At 48.5% G+C, this 16,137-nt stretch overlaps 7 protein-coding genes across 7 annotated transcripts; 4 read left to right on the top strand and 3 right to left on the bottom strand.

The window, feature by feature from the left end:
• Nucleotides 1-665: 665 nt before the first annotated feature.
• Nucleotides 666-1,441, top strand: FSUBG_12304 (uncharacterized protein; the record flags this gene model as incomplete). The annotated part of the gene is made up of 3 exons (XM_036677079.1): nucleotides 666-1,023; nucleotides 1,077-1,232; nucleotides 1,284-1,441. 3 exons carry the CDS (start codon nucleotides 666-668, stop codon nucleotides 1,439-1,441), a joined length of 672 nt encoding a protein of 223 aa, XP_036532219.1.
• A 409-nt stretch (nucleotides 1,442-1,850) lies between these two features.
• On the top strand, nucleotides 1,851-6,014 carry FSUBG_12303 (uncharacterized protein; the record flags this gene model as incomplete). Its single annotated transcript, XM_036677078.1, has 12 exons — nucleotides 1,851-1,853; nucleotides 1,904-1,968; nucleotides 2,013-2,583; nucleotides 2,637-2,823; nucleotides 2,872-2,950; nucleotides 3,006-3,218; nucleotides 3,276-4,008; nucleotides 4,063-4,455; nucleotides 4,552-4,567; nucleotides 4,911-5,344; nucleotides 5,397-5,505; nucleotides 5,575-6,014. 12 exons carry the CDS (start codon nucleotides 1,851-1,853, stop codon nucleotides 6,012-6,014), a joined length of 3,243 nt encoding a protein of 1,080 aa, XP_036532218.1.
• A 96-nt stretch (nucleotides 6,015-6,110) lies between these two features.
• FSUBG_12302 (uncharacterized protein) lies at nucleotides 6,111-7,030 on the bottom strand (the record flags this gene model as incomplete). The annotated part of the gene is made up of 3 exons (XM_036677077.1): nucleotides 6,111-6,121; nucleotides 6,175-6,575; nucleotides 6,630-7,030. 3 exons carry the CDS (start codon nucleotides 7,028-7,030, stop codon nucleotides 6,111-6,113), a joined length of 813 nt encoding a protein of 270 aa, XP_036532217.1.
• A 1,398-nt stretch (nucleotides 7,031-8,428) lies between these two features.
• FSUBG_12301 (GDSL lipase acylhydrolase family) lies at nucleotides 8,429-9,259 on the top strand (the record flags this gene model as incomplete). Its single annotated transcript, XM_036677076.1, has 1 exon — nucleotides 8,429-9,259. The coding sequence occupies one exon, from the start codon at nucleotides 8,429-8,431 to the stop codon at nucleotides 9,257-9,259; it is 831 nt and encodes a 276-aa protein (XP_036532216.1).
• Nucleotides 9,260-9,613: 354 nt separating this feature from the next.
• FSUBG_12300 (mannan endo-1 4-beta-mannosidase B) lies at nucleotides 9,614-10,768 on the bottom strand (the record flags this gene model as incomplete). The annotated part of the gene is made up of 1 exon (XM_036677075.1): nucleotides 9,614-10,768. One exon carries the CDS (start codon nucleotides 10,766-10,768, stop codon nucleotides 9,614-9,616), a length of 1,155 nt encoding a protein of 384 aa, XP_036532215.1.
• A 1,124-nt stretch (nucleotides 10,769-11,892) lies between these two features.
• FSUBG_12299 (lactose permease) lies at nucleotides 11,893-13,683 on the top strand (the record flags this gene model as incomplete). Its single annotated transcript, XM_036677072.1, has 4 exons — nucleotides 11,893-12,082; nucleotides 12,137-12,544; nucleotides 12,599-13,144; nucleotides 13,196-13,683. 4 exons carry the CDS (start codon nucleotides 11,893-11,895, stop codon nucleotides 13,681-13,683), a joined length of 1,632 nt encoding a protein of 543 aa, XP_036532214.1.
• A 206-nt stretch (nucleotides 13,684-13,889) lies between these two features.
• FSUBG_12298 (transcriptional regulatory moc3) lies at nucleotides 13,890-15,707 on the bottom strand (the record flags this gene model as incomplete). The annotated part of the gene is made up of 2 exons (XM_036677071.1): nucleotides 13,890-15,498; nucleotides 15,613-15,707. 2 exons carry the CDS (start codon nucleotides 15,705-15,707, stop codon nucleotides 13,890-13,892), a joined length of 1,704 nt encoding a protein of 567 aa, XP_036532213.1.
• Between the last annotated feature and the right edge of the window lie 430 nt (nucleotides 15,708-16,137).

Below are 16,137 nucleotides of genomic sequence, written 5' to 3'. Positions count from 1 at the left end.
TTTATTGTCTATATTATGATTTTAAGGACCATGGCAAACACAGTCGAAATATTGGTATTCTAACTACTATAGGCTTCTCTTGATTCTTCATTCCTTGCTCATAAAAGCAGCATCTCATCAGCGATCTGGCACCACATTGTCGGAATACATGTCAGAAATGCGTCCACCAATGTTAAAAATGCTAGAGGGGCGGAAGTCATTACCACTCCGGGCATTGTGGTACGTTATTGGCATAATCAGCAGGGCGAGAATTCTGGAGAGGAGCGTCCTTGTCTGTAATTAATTACCAACATGCGACAGAAATCACTTCCGTTCCCGCGCACTTCAATGCTAGTCATCTCGGACCATTGAGGTTTGTTCGTATTATATAGTAAAGACGAATCGCTGTTGTTTCTATCCGCGCACCGAAAGATTCCAATTCGCCTATTTAGGTCCACTCCTCCGAAACAACAAGTCATGGTTGTCTAGTTTATTTCGGATATTATCCCCACCGACCCTCGTCATGCATTGATCAACGAACTGGGTGTCGATCTTCGGGCATTTGTCCGCCAATTACAATGGACGTCTGTTTGCTATTTTATGTTTTGCATTGATATATAACATCTCGACATGCCAAGCAAACTAGCCACCAATTGATCTAATCAGTTAAACAGGATACTCTCAAAATGCCATTTTCCAACCAGATCCTTTCCATCCTCGCGGCCATCGCCGTCTCCACTGCCAACGCCGCTATGGGCCCTGCCTTCAGCACAGGTCCTGTTAGCTCTGGCTCTTGGATCCGTGAGGCCACTTCAACTCTTGTTCTTCCTGATGTCCCTGAGGGTTCTACCGGTGTTGCCTCTCTTTGGGTTGGAATGAGCACCGACAAGGGCGACTTGATCCAGTCTATTGCAGACAACTGGCAGTCCGACGAGTGTAGCATCTTTGCTTACACCCTCACCAAGACTGGAGACAACTCTCAGCTGCCTGTACAAGACGAGCACCAGACTCCCGCCAAGAAGGGTGATCGTGTCACCATGCACTGTAAGAGACGTTTGACTCTCAGGCAGAATGGCTGAACTGACTGCATCCAACAGACAAATATGATGCTTCAACTGAGGAGTACGTCCAGTACGTCTCCATCAACGGGCAGCAGGTCTCTACCCTCTCTACCTCCAAGGGCCACGAGGCCATGGGCTTCGGCAGCTCCGTTAAGTGCGGCGCCTCGGATTGTGGAACCATTGGTGCTCATCGTAAGTCGCGAAAGCAACCCGAGGATGATTACGTACTAATAATTCATTTAGAGTGGGTTGACACCAAGATTATTCTTGACACTGCCGATCCGAACTACATCCAGACCTTCGGAAAGGGCGAGGGCGTTACTGGTGGTGAGATGACGACTGGCGATGGTGGCAAGACCTGGGATATCAGCGATGTCAACATTCCATCTTTTGCATTTTAAGTGGTTTAATTTTATTATGTATATATGTGGATAGTTATTAACAGTTATGATATCGACGGTACACGATATTACATCGTGTACGCATACTCGTATAATATTAGCCTGGACTCTTGGAGCCATGTACATCTAAGCGCCAGTAGCTAATAATAACTTCACTTATGTGTGATAAAGCGCTAGCTTCTGAGAAATGACGTGATGATTGGTGAGTCGTTGTTATGTAGGAATGCATGGCTTTCGCTTCCACTAGAACAATTGGTTGGTGCATTTCCTGCAACATCAGCCGCACAAGGCTGGCGCTTACGCAGCACAAACTAAGCAAAGAAACAACTCAGCTTCTTTGGTACAACTTGCAATGCTCCATGAAGAATTGTAGACGTTAACAAACCTCGCAATTCGTGATACACTCATCATGGTACGTCTACTTCCAGGTGCGATGCTCTAATAGTAATGCGGTGCCAATAGCCTCTCCGACAATTGTACCCGGACCCAAAAGGGACCGAGACCCATGCCTCTCCTACCGTGATAGAGTAAGCAAATAACCAACCCGTATCAGCCAAACTAACTTTATCAGTATAATTGCTGTCCCTGGCCTTGGTCCTCCAGTGAAAGGTGAGGTTAAACACGCATTTGACACATGGAGAACTCCATCGGATCAGAAGGGACGACTTTGGCTGCAGCATGATCTTCCAAATCATATTCCCGATTCCCGGATCTTTTTGTATCAGTACTACACGACTGCTACATATTGCCAAGGCCTAGATGACTTTCGCAGCAAGGCGGACAATCTGCTTGAAGCCATCAACATTGAGAGAAGAGATTGTTCTGACAGACCAATTCTGCTGCTTGGTCATAGCATGGGGGGCTTGTTGATCAAACAAGCACTGATTAATGCCCACAGTAACGCAGGCTACAGTGCCATCAAAGATGATACCACCGGCATAGTCTTTTTTGCAACACCGCATGAGTTCCTCACTCAGAAACTCGGCGAAATTGGTACAGCCATCGCCATAGAACTGGGGCATGGCATCCAAGACGATTTAGCTAGGACGTTGCAGGCCGGTAGCATCTTTTCCGAGCTCGAATCATGGAAGCACCAGGCTCTCCAGTATGATACTGTCTCCTTCTGGGGGTCATCCGATACCGTAGGTTACCTATACTCGACCTCACAACATATGCTTACCTCCTCTTATTTCAGATAGTCACTCGCAATAACGTTAGTCTTGGATTGCCTGTCGATGTTGCGAAGATTGTCGAGCTAGACGCCAACCACAGAGGGATCTGCAAGTTTAGCAACTCCAAGAAAGACCAGTACAACTTCAAGATCGTGGTTGAGAACATTAAACGTCTCTGCGAATTAGCGATCGAGAATACGAAGTCGCAAGGTGTTTGGGATCCGGATACTTGAAGTGTTGAGACACCCCGTACTTCAGAAACTGACGGCCAGACCGAACGCCATGACATGTTGGAGGAGATCCAACGTGTCGCATTGAGTATGAGCAATGAGACGGAGTGAGTATTGGAATCTGATTTAACCGTTAAGCTATCGGCTGACGAAGGCTTATAGGCAGCTGATCATGACACCGAGTCAAGAGAGCCAACTCCAAGATGATGAAGTAGTTGTTCAAGAATCTCTGAAGTCGACTGCCGGCCATTCTACTACTAAAGACGTACCAGTTCTTGCAAGCTCAACTGTGCAGGACCTCCACATCGCAGACGTTCTGGCAGTAGAGTCTCAAAACAAGCTTTATTCTCAAATGCCCTTTGAGTTGCTTATTTTGTAAGTTACGGCCACCGTGCTCACCATTCACGCTATCTAACTGTCCTATCCCGGAAGACAAGAGCCTATATTACAAGGTATCCGATATCTCAACTATCAGAAACCCACTATTGTGCAAGAAGCAGTACTCTCTGCCCTGACCCTGTGCCCTCCTCGGAACGTAATCGCCAGCTATTCCCCGGGAACTGGCAGAACCACAGCACTAGCAATTGCTCTCTTATCGCGCATTGACTACCATTCGGCCACTCAGCCCCAAGCGTTGGTAATGGTAGCGACTCAATTTCTGGTACGCCAGACGGAGAATTACATCAAAGAAGTAGGCAGATTCTGCGAGGGTCTTGTTGTAAAGACTATCACTGCGTCGAGCAGGCCAACCGCAATGCTTGAGGCAAATGTGATCATTGCTACACCTGGCACGCTTCTGAACTGCATTCTTCGCCGCTTGGTGGACATGTCTCAGGTGAGGTACCTTCTTATGGATGATGTCGATCATGTCGTGGACCTTCAAGGATTAAGTCAGGAATGCCTTAGAGTCGCGGCAGTCGCCAGAAAGTCGCCGGAAACTGTCCAACTTCTGCTCTTTTCCGATACATCAACGCGAGCCTCGGAGTTTTTAAATGTTATGCTTATGTCTAATACTTTGGAGAGGCATGAGTTGAAGGGCGTCGAGCTGAATGCCAACAAGATCGCTCACCTCGTCTTCAGATGTAGCGCCGAGGAGCAGAAGCTTGAGATTATTTGCAAGCTTCCTGGTGTCGTGACGACGAGTGTGCTGATCATATTTGTCCAGGTACGTGATATAACCCTGCTTCTAAAGGTGTGAAATTAACTCATCGTCCTGCAGACGAAGGCTTCTGCTTCGCATATACATCTTGCACTTGCAGCTGAAGGCCACGCCGTAGCGAATTTGTTCGAAGCAGACTACAGCGATGATATGGAAGCGCTATTGAAGAGGTTTCACAGTGGAGAGTTCAAGGTCCTTATCACAAAAGATTACAAAACCCGGGGCCTTGATCTTCTCTCTAGCTCCATGGTCATCAACTACGATATCCCGGATGCCGACGCCTGCCGGTACCTTCGGCAAGTCAGTCGTGCAGGCAAAGCTGGTCGCTCTGGATTCGCGGTGAATCTGGTAAGCAACGATAAGGAGTTTGAGTCTCTTCAGTCTGTTGCAACATCTCAGTGCCTCAATCTCCACGAGCTTAGATCGAACGACTGGGATGCAGTTGAGCGTTACGTGAGAAACTGCGCTAGATCCCGATCATTCCGATCATGCACGTTTCTCTACGCTTCAGATAATGGATACAACTCGATCTGCTATAATTTCTGATAGTGGTTATCTACAGATTGTGAGGAACCATGCTTACAACAGATAGTTGATTCTTCAAAGAGATGAGTACATCGCTCTAGCGTGACCCATTTTGGTACTGGCCTATCAACGCTGTGTGACCAGCAGCCAAGGTCTAAAATTACTGAGCTATTGATTCACTTCTGCATCTGTGATTGGCTGCATCGGAAATTTGCTGCCATTGGAGAACCGCCAAGTGAATGCACAGCCTCACGTGAATCAGGTCTTGCTGACGCGCGAGGCCTCACAAATTCTCCTTATCTAGATTCTCTCTAAAACTCATGAAGCCCAGGTCTCTTGGCAATTTTTCACTCTCGCTTGCAAGTGACTAACCAATTCCGGAGTTATGGGCGGCTCGGACGAAGAGAAGGAAGAGGAGAAAGAGCGCAAGAGGGATATAGTGGGAGACTTTCTGTATGCGTCATTTATTCGTCAGCAGCACCTCGATCTGCTCCGCGATCCTTCCCCGCTAGACCCTAGCCCGAGCGCTGACGTTTTCTCTTATAGGAAGAAGAATTTGAACAAAGGCGAAATAGCATTGAAGCATGCAGTGGGTCTCGGCAGTCAGCCAAATGTCGTCCCTGTAACTGAGCCTGTCGTCGACGGACCACGTCGGCCTGTGGAGGTTGGATGGCATCCTGTCGGCGGATTTGCCGGAAAGTGGTTTGCGGAAGAGACGGGACTGGGAAAGATGATCACGGAGAAGATCAACAAGTATCCTGATCCGACACAGCATTGGGCTGTACTTGTTGGCGACTATGCTCATCAGCTATGGATGGTGAGTCTGAGCAGCAGTCACTTGGGGCGACATCGAGGCTCATGCAGAACAGGACGAGAACTTTGATGTGATTTACACGAATGCAAAGATTGAGCGAGACGAGTGGCGGACATTCCCGGTGGGAGAGACGCGCTTCAATGACGATGCATTAAGGCGAGCTGGTGAGTATAGGTCTCTTGTTCGACCTCAGCCAGCGCTCTGGGCATGACATGCTGATACTACGACAATAGGCGAGTCAGTGATCCAGAGTATTAGAGAGAGGCAGCCTACTTACAACCTCATAACCAACAATTGCCAGACGTACGTCCTGCAGCTCCTCGACGCCATCAAGGTAGGCGTGAATAAAGAGTTCGGCACTACTCTGGCTGTCTACGAGAGAGTTTTTGGACCAGGCAAGATAAAGGATCTCTTCGAAGGCGAAGAGAAACCAGAGGATCAGCAACAGCACCAGATTGAACAAGGAGGAGAACCTGGAGTAGAGCCAGGAACGCAGCAGCCAATAATGCATCCAGGCAGATCGGATACAGTCAACCTGGCGCAAGATGTCATGAACCAGAATACCAATCAACTAGATACCGAAAGGGAGATGGAGAGGCATGAGGACGAGAAGGAAGTCAAGGAGAAGAAGAAGAAGGGATTTTTCTCGCGGTTTAAGCGAAGTAATAGTTAGTTATAGATATACCTTAGGTGAATTAACAAGAATCAACATTCTTATATATGACTTTGGAGGATAATCTAGTAGTATTTTCTCTTATCATCAGGGGATTTATGTAGAAGCTGAGAACTTATATCAGCAGATAGAACTTAGCTATAGCTATTAAACATTCCACAATTTCCATTAATCAGAAACATCCCCGTATCCGCTGCAATTGTTTGACCGGATACGGTCAGGGTAGCCTGGCCAGTATAATCGCCGAAGGCGCAGGTAGCATGGGTCGATACAATGAGTAGGCATTTCCGCCCGGCCTGGCTTCTGATATCGAACTCTGACATAGCGCAAAGTGGTAGTGCAGCACACGCATTACAGCAATCCTGTGCAGTAGCAGCGGAACCACTAAAAGCTTGGTAGTATCCCTGAGCATAGGGCACCAAGGCTGCTTGGACACCGAAAGTGTTGACACTGCCGGCTATGTTATTCGGAACGCCATTGCCATTGGTGTTGACACACTGGGCATAGACAGTCGCCGTGTAAGTCGGAACGACGACAGTGTTGGTAGAGGTGCTCCAAGTCCTGCGACTGTTAGAACTGGCGAATTAAGCTTATCGCATGATCAAGAAAACTTACGTAGTTGTGGATGTAGTGACATATGTTGATGGAATTGTACTGGTAGTCCACGAAGTTGACAAGGCATCAGGAGTGCTGAGCCAAGAGCTTGAAGTCAACGTTTTGGTAGTTGATATCGTTGTTGTTATCGGGTCTCGCGTGACGAAGTGAGCCTTTGTAGCCGTACGAATGACTGTTGAGCGTACCCAGGATGTCACAGTAGTCAGACAATTCACTTGTTTGGGGTACGTCTTGGGTGGCGTTTTGAGCGACGTCTTGGGCACTCGCTTGCTCTTCAAGGTTAGAGGAGAAGCAGCACCTCGGATAGCATGGCGTTTCTTCTTCTTGGCCGCACTGTTAGGCAGACTTGAAAAGATAGGGGTGAAGGCCGATGGAGTTGAAATTGTCGTTGCGCCAGGCATGGTTAAGGTTGAGGATGAATCAGTCGACGTTGACGATGTGATGACAGATGTTGAGGTAGAAGTGGTGACACTAGTCGTAACAGTTGTGCTTACAACGACATCCTTAATTTGAAACGTTAGAGGAGACTCCAGGGACTAAATCAAGTAACCCGACTTAGGACAGCACTTGTACTTACGGTTGACTGAGGAATACTAATCGTAGTAGTAGTAGTCTTGAAGAAGGGTTTGAAGGAAGTCTTCTTCGGTGGATCAACAACAATAACCCTAGGACAGGATTAGACAGGTAAATCATCCAAGGCTTGGAATTACATACGGCGTTCTGTTAACGATTACCTGTAATTTGCCTGTAACTGTACGGGTCTGGGTAACAGTTGGTACTGCTTTGCCAAGTGGAGCTGTTGCTACTATTGTAACACAGCTCTCTTGGCCATTTGCATGGCATCCTCGCAAGAGGCCAAGAACACCGAGGTAGAGTATGCACTTATCGGCCACATAGTTACTGATTTGCGGATGTCACTTCTTGGCAAGAGAGCCCTGTTTCTCTTATAGATCATTTCCTCCACACGACTAAGTAAATATTTTTGTATAGCTGCTGCTTATAGCTAGCTTAACTATAAATGGTGCTTCTGGAAAGCATGGTTCAAATATCCACCGTCTAAGCGCTAGCTAAGATGGACAAAGATGCAGTGGGAGCTCCTTTAATCCTGATGGCAAAATGGGAGCCACATTGAAGGCGAACAAGTCCTTTCGGGGCAGCGTTCAAACATACCAGCAACTCAAACAACCCGAACTTGATCTTATCTAGCGGGTTCTAGTCTTGGAAATTCATCTCGTGTAGACCTCATATTAAGACATAACTGGTAGGAAAGGTCGCTTAATTCGCTAAGCTAAGGTTTAATAGGAATGCAACGCAATAGTTCAGAGCCTGGACTGCATGCCGTTTTACCCGCTATCGGGGATAGCCTAGTGTCTCAACGCTTGTAGGGTAGTGTCAAATTGAAAAGTGCATCCGGCTGCTGCAAACGAACAGAATTGCCATGTTCAATTGAGGACAGGGCGTCTACAACAGTCGACCAGAAACCATATACGACTCGCGTTACCGAGGGTTCGGTTAGTTCAAAAACAGTTAACCCGTTCAGAAGGTGTCGACAGGAATGCTCCATTTATACATTTTCTACCAATGCATGGTCCTTACCCTTATCTCCATAGTGAATCGCTTCTCGGGACAGGTTGTTCCGTGCCCAAGTTGGAAACCTGAAGGCTAGTACTAATTTAGAAAGGCGTTGAATCTCTTGCTTTTAATAAGACACATAAACTCGCTTTATAATTTATTTCACAATACTTAGGGAAGCGGTCAATACTAGACATTACCACCTGTCTCAAACTCCAGTCGCAGTTATGAACGTCCAGTCATACCAATCGCCAGAACTTGCTGCCCAAGTGGCATCCCTTCCTCCACCACCGCAACTCCTCCTCTTTGGAGACTCCATCACCCAGGGCGCCTTCTTACTCCAGAACGAGCTGGCGAGACGGTATGTTCGACGGCTCGATGTACTCAACCGGGGCTTTGGCGGATACAACACAAGCTCAGCTTTGACATTGCTGCCGTCATTCTTCCCAGCAGTGGCACCTTCGAGAACTGTTCCTCGCGTCGCTGCTATGACGGTCCATTTTGGCGCCAACGACTCTTGTAGCCCTGGCGAGCCTCAGCATTGCGACCTCGACAACTTCAAAGCAAACGTCAGGCGTATTCTAAACTGGGAGGGTGTCAGGCTTCACAAGACCAAAGTACTCCTTGTGACACCGTCTCCAGTGGAAGAGTATCGGCTGCCACATGATGGAAATGGCAGGGCGGACCGAGTGGCGATGTATGCAGACGGGATTCGGGATATTGGGAAGCAGGAAAACGTACCAGTTGTTGACCTTTGGGCTGCAATGATGCGCACTGCTAATCGGGGAGATACTGCAGTTCATGGAATCTTGCCTGGGTCTTCAAGGACAGTCCCCAGCATGGAGCTTGGGCGACTCTTCTACGATGGTCTTCACTTGAATGAGGAAGGGTATCGGATCTATATGGAAGAGCTTTTGCGTGTTCTTGAAGTGAAAGTTCCCGAATGTCGGATAGAAGGCACCGACGAGTGGTATCCCGAGTGGATTAGATTTCACCCCCCGGCGACATTGAATGTAGTTGAAGACGAAGCCTATCTTGCTTCAAAGAGGGCGAAATGAATGAGCCACTGCGTGCCATGCGGGAGAATATCCTAGAAGCTGTACAGGAACGATTTTAGTGTGTAATGGCAAACCTTGCAAGGCATAAGCAGAGTATAGATAGTAGGGATATTACGTCAAATTTGTTTTTCTTAAAGAATAACACAGCATACCACATTACATACTATAGCATTGGATTGATTGATAGCTAAAAATGGTACATAGAATAAAATTGATATATACATCAGCTGCCGCAAGTCCTGCCCACAAGCCGTGCTGTATTCTGCCCTGTTATTTGTCACTGGTGAAGTCGCAGAACTTGGCCATGACGCCCATCGCTGACACTGCAAACATCTCGACTACCTAAGAATCATCCTAGTTTGAGCGATGAGAGGAAGCTCGACGACGGGCAGCAGTCGAGACAGCCTTTGTGCTTATGGCATGAGCATGGTCAATCACCACATCCTGGTACTCCTGCGTGCCATAGAAGATGGCATAGTCATCGTAAGGGTTTGCACCGCTTGGAAGGTTTGACCCAAATTGCCAGAAACTATCATATGCAATGTCGCTGTCAATGATCGTTTGTTGCCACTCTTGCAGGATAGCTGTGCGGTTTGAGGCTGTGCTCTCAACACCATATTCCTCTAGAACAATAGGCTTGCCATACTTGAGTGCCAGTGCCGCGTGGTCACGGATCCATTGGTTGCCCCAGGGATAAGTGTAACCCCAACCAATTGGGTACATATGAGCAGTGCCGTAGTCAACTGTGGAGATCTTCAGATTGGCTTCAAAATCAATTCCCTCGGAGCAGGAGTACGCATAGCCGAGACTAGTGTCGTCAGAACAGAGCCAGCCTTCGTCGCCCAAGGACACACGATGTTTTGGGTCTAGAGATTTGATGAAGCTTGATAGATCTGTGGCCCAGCTGGTGATTACACTGGTGTCGCAGTTCTGGCAACGTGGTTCGTTGCAGAGCTGCCAGGAGAAAATGGCGGGAGAGTCCTTGTAGCGATTGACGATGAAGGTTACATAGTCCTTGTAGGCTTTCTGAGCCTCTGCATGGGTCCAAAAGGTCTCGTGGGTGCATCCAAAGTAGGCACAGTAAGTGTTGATCCCGCCCAGGTCATCCCAATTGTTCAGCATGGGTAGGACCAGCTGGATGCCGTGCTTCTCTGCGGCAGCAACAGCGGCGTCAAGGCGCGCGATGCCGTTGGTACCATTGTTGATCGTGATGGTTTTCTTGGTCGTGTCGAGGAACTGAAAGTAGACAGGCTGATCGGTTCCTGTGTTGGTGTTGCCAAATGCCCAGACACGAGTGACCTTGAGCCCACTGTCGGCTATCTGTGACATGGCCTGTTCGACATCGTCGTCTGACGTAAGGTGGCTCATCCACCAGGTGTTGGTGCCAGCGAAGTATTGGTTCTTCCCATTGATGTTGAAAACCGGTGCCACTTCTCTGTGTTTTGGCCAGCTCTTGGCGGCCGATGCCGCTGCAAGAGCAAACAGACTGAGTGAAGTGAAGATTCTCATAGCGATGAGATACAGGTTACTTGGAGAGGCTTGCACTAACCAGGGCAGATGTCTGAGTTGTATTTGGCTGTTGCTGGGAACCGGCAGAGATTTATATGGTCATACATCGACAATAATAGATGGTGGTGTACTAAAGAGCAAGGGACTCAAACGTCCCCCGGAGTTAGTTTGATTAGTACGTCTTAAGACCCGCACTGTAAATGGCAATCTTTGTGAATATCATCTTGCGGGTGACTTGACCGACTAAATCTGACCCTGGGGCCTGTTGGCTATTCTGATCGAACCGGGTTCCCTGGCAATAGTGTTGTTACAAACTAAGTAGAAGTGGATGCTAAATTTCAGTGACTTGACACGCCGAATTTAAATTACGATCACTTCCACATACCATGCATCCCTTTTCTTTATTGTTTCTTTGATATAGTAAATGAACCTCGCTATCCCGTAGAATTTATGTTAGTGACATGATATTCATTCAGTTTATTTGCGAGTAATACACGGCGTTGTTGGGTTCTTCGCACTTCATCGTGTGATGTCCATTTTGCCAATGGCTCATTGCATCCCTCATCCCTGTTGGTCTGCCTCCCCCGCACTTGATCATCCGATCATTTGACTTTATACGGAGTATTGTGTGATTGAATCGATTATCCCCCGCGGGGAAGCGGATCGACCCTTCTATGGTGGAGTTTTCGTACTCCAGGTCAGCTAACGCATTCAGGCGCGGTTAGTCTCCTTCCGACCCAATTTAGGCTCGGTTCCCGCTTCAAATCAAAGACAGTCCAGCGTGGTTATGTGGGAACATCACCGGCATGTGCCGACCAAAGGACCAATCCTAAATCGTGAAAGACATAGCTGCAGGCATGGCCACGGATCACCGTTACCTCCACCCAACTTTACTCATTCAGGCGCGGGTAACCTCGTCCCGAAAACACATCCAACATCAACTCATCGATTCGGTTCAGTTAGGGTTGACCCGTCCCCACATCTAACAAAGCCGATTCGGCATGGATATGCCGAGTCAGATCACGACATGGTGATAGATATTTAAGTTGTTGTAATCCATAGCATGATGCCTTGATTGTCTTTCTTTACTCACGGAATTCCTCTTCAGCAATTCCTATACCACAATGCAGAAAGAAGACGAAAAAGTTGAGGCCGTGGAGAGGGTCCCTGACCCGGCAGCTGCTGATCTGGCGACATCCAAGACAGCAAAAGTCGAGAATGTTGCTTATAGTGATGCCATTGCAAAGGACAACCTCTCTCCGCGCGCAGCGTCTATTCTCAAGCTCTATGCAATTATTGCTCTTGTCACGTTGAGTAAGGAACCTCATCACAATAAGCAATTACCCTACAGATATTAACTATTGACAGATAATTGCGGCAATGGCTTTGATGGAACTATCATGTCATCCATTAACGCTATGGATCCCTTCCATAAGTTCTTCGGCACTGAAATGCAAGGTTCCTCGATTGGAGCCGTCTTTGCTCTCTACAGCGTCGGAAATATTCTTGGCTGTCTTGTTGCTGCTCCTGCTGCCGACATGTTTGGACGAAAGTTTGGCATGGCCACCGGATCAATCTTTGTCATCGTTGGCACTGTGATCCAAGCGGCGGCCCAGAATGTGGGGACATTCATGGCGGGGAGATTGTTTCTCGGTTTTGGCTGCACCATCGCAGTGACTGCATCTCCTATCTATCTCGTTGAGATGGCCTACCCTTCTTGGCGTGGAACCCTGGCTGGTCTATATAATGTTGGCGGTTGGTATATTGGATCGCTGAGTAAGTTTCGGTTATAGAACAAAGCTTACGGTTCTTGAACTGACATGATGACAGCATCTACATGGACTGCCTATGGAACAGGACGATTAACTTCGAATTGGTCCTGGAGGATCCCCATCATCATTCAGGTCGTCCCCGCAACTATCATCCTTTGCGGCGTCTGGTTCATCCCGGAAAGTCCCAGATGGCTTATGAGTCACGGCAAAGAAGAGCAAGCACGAGCTGTGCTCATCAAGTATCATGGAGATGGGAATCCTGAATCAGCTGTTGTGAAACTCGAGCTTGACGAGATGCGTGCATCCATCGAATACCAAGCAGAAATGGAAGCCAGCCAAAAGTGGTGGGATTACCGGATGCTCTTCGACAACAGGGAGAACCTGCACCGATTTTACTTACTCTTCTTGGTCGCCATTTTCTCTCAGTTCATCGGTGGCTCAGTCATCACCTACTACATGCCCGTCATTCTAGAGAATGTTGGTATCACCAGCTCTTCTCAACAGCTTCTCCTCAACGGTGTCAATGTCATTTTCGGGTTCTTCAGCGGCGTTGCAGGTTCATTTGGTGTTGAGAAGTTTGGACGCAGGCCTCTATTTCTTTGGGGTGAGTTGACCTCCATCCATCTCACGTATAATCATGACTGACATTTCCCAGGTACCTTCTTGACAGGCCTCGTTTATATCCCAATCAACGTCATCGCAGCCAAAGCTCATGGTCACGTCGATACATCGACCGGTTACGCATTCATTGCAATGATCTTCTTATACGGTATCTTCTGGTCTTTCTGTTGGACGCCTCTGCAGTCTCTATACCCAAGTGAGGTCCTGCGCAATGACATCCGAGCAAAGGGTATGGCCGCCTCTGGCTTCTTTAGTGGTGTCTCAGGGTTCATCAACACGTATGCCACACCAGTCGCTCTTCAAAAGATTGGTTGGAAGACATACACAATTTTCCTCATCTTGCATTTTGTGGAATGGGGGATGATGTATTTCGCTCTCGTCGAGACCAAAGGCCGGTCGCTCGAGGAAATCGACGATATCTTCAAGTCTCCTAATCCTGTCAAAACATCCAAGCAGAAGCACGAGGTTTACATCAAGGAAGGTGCAGGTGTCACTGCCGACTTGGGCGCAAAGGAAGCCTGAATCTAATTGTTGTTCATGGAGACAACATGAAGACGTTGAACACGGTCGTGTATGGCCAATGATGGACTTTTAGCATGCTCCTTTCGATACCGGAGCCAAGCCACCAGGTTCTAGTGTCTGTCTTTTGGTAGTGTTGAAAGTATGCCTACTGCTAGATAGGACTGAGATAAATGAGATTATTAGGAGTGTTCTCTATGGATTCATCGTTACCATTGTATAATCCTACTCCTCCCAGCAACGTCGTCGAGTTTCTCCCGCCACGTCCGCAGCACGACACGCGCCTCTCTCGATCCTATAAACGCAAATGTGATGTTAAATATGCGAAACACTGGATCAACCTGCTCCTCCCCGTTCTGCCCTTCCTTCCCCTCGCCTCCATCAGTCCCTGCATCCAAGCCTTGCTCCAGCCGGTACTCACACGCCGCCTCCCTCTCCCTGTCCATGATGGCCTCTGCGAGACTTGCAGAGATGAGACTATCCCAGCCACCCTCCAACCTCGGTCGTCTGAGCAGTGTCACAGCACGGCGGCGGGTTGAGTGTCCGATACCACTGTGGGCGACGAGAAAGAGATGCTGTGTATAGGATACTCGACGGGTCTTCACAGGATCGAGGTTCATGATCTGCTCGGCGAGATCGACTATAGACTTGTACAGGGCTGGAAGGTCATTGTGGCGCTTCTCCAAGTCATCTTCCTCGGGATCCTGAATCAAGACAAGGCGATTCGCGGTTTGAAAGAGTTGCAAGGGGAGTATGGTATGCGGCTCCAGCTTCATTGCGTCTACCTCGCGCTGAAAGATATCAATTGCTTTCTTTATTTGGTTGTAGCATCGCGTATGTGATTCTTGTCGCGCTACGAGCATGGACAGTCCTTCTGGTCCGGATTTGCCACTTTGAAGGTCCCCGAGCTGCTTAGCATGTTCTTGCGAGAAGAGGATCAGTCCACTGAACAGAGACTCAGCAGCGCGGTAGGCCTGACTAATACTCTCTGGCGTTGATCGGTGTGTAGATCGTGGTGCTGTATAGTAGCGCCATGCGTGAAATGTCTTGTTTTGCAACAGCAAGGTCGGGCTCTCAGTTATACCGCCATGGTCAAGTGCTTCTAGCTGCAGCTCAAGGGCGACCAGGATGGACTGTATCGGTGCAATGGATACTGGAACTGACGAGATCCAACCCTCCTCTTGTGAGACTTGCGGGAGCTGTTCCTGATTCAAAGTCGTCCTACCTTTCGTAGCGAGACTTTGGAGTTCGCGGAGGAGATTGCATCCAGCTTCCAGGTGTAACCGTGTCTGATCGTGAAGTCCTTTAATCGTGCATACATACGTAAATATAGTGCTGACGATAAGCGCTCTCCACCGATCTGCATGCCTCGGCGACGTTGACTCGGTGAGACAACGAATGGCCGAATTGAACTGCTTCAGGGCGAAGACACTGCGCGACCCTTGGCCATGCTCTGTAGAGTCCTCGTGGGCAGAACCAAGGCTGACAACGGCGTGCCAGATAGCCGAGTCGGACACGCAGACGCGTGGCACCTCGGCAAGCCAAAAGTCGGCGTAGAAAGCCCCGGCAAGAGATGGCGCCGTGACTTCAAGAAAGAAACGGTAACTTCGTACCTCTTGGGGGCTCTGTCGTGGTAGGATGAGCTTGAGATCGGCAGTTGCGTTGTAGGAGTCGAAGGATTGAGGGGAAGGTGGTGAAGAGGATGATGATGAATGAGATGATGATGCAGGAGGAGGAGACGGAGAAGTGTACCCGTCACATGTGCGGCCGGTGGATGTACAACGCTCACAGGCAGGCTTGGCTTGGTCGCATTTTACCCTGCGAATCCTGGTAGAGACCTTGCGTTAGAGTGCTGGGGTGCATATAAAGCCGGGGATACACGCCACAAGACACAAGAGCGACATGGCGTGCATGTGAGTTATTTGAACTGACCTGCAAGTCTGGCAGCCCGTCTTCACTTTGCGGTGATACGCCCGCCGTCGTTGACCGGTGCCAGCCAGGGCCACTTTGGAGAGATCGTCGACCATGACACACGCAAGAGTCAACCAGCAAATTGAACCGGAACGTAGTGTCGTTTCTTTTGCAGAGATTCTAGCGGATAGCAGCAGTTAAAGCAACACGTATCAGCCCAAGCGATGTGCAACGATTAGTTATCTGCACTGAAGTATCAACCATGAAATTGGAAGTGCAATCATTCGCTTCCAAGTAGGTACTCGTAGGGCAAGGGAAATTGGGTGAAATTGAAAGTTCTAAGCTTTGATGGACTTCGGAGTATCAATTTCCCGACACGATGAGACCCTGGGCTATGGTGGATAAGACACAATGATCTACGCTCAATTAGTACTAAAACGGACAAAGAACGAACGAGCTGGCCAATCACAATACAAGTGCAGTAGCGGCCGATGCTCATTTGTCCATCTGGCTGTGACAGGAAGGATAAGCATGACTGACGATTTT

Source organism: Fusarium subglutinans (genome assembly GCF_013396075.1).
Source record: "Fusarium subglutinans strain NRRL 66333 chromosome Unknown NRRL66333_c0000261, whole genome shotgun sequence".
Taxonomy (NCBI): domain Eukaryota; kingdom Fungi; phylum Ascomycota; class Sordariomycetes; order Hypocreales; family Nectriaceae; genus Fusarium; species Fusarium subglutinans.
The sequence above is the reverse complement of the archived record's forward strand: the minus strand, read 5'-3'. Positions and strand labels throughout refer to the sequence as shown.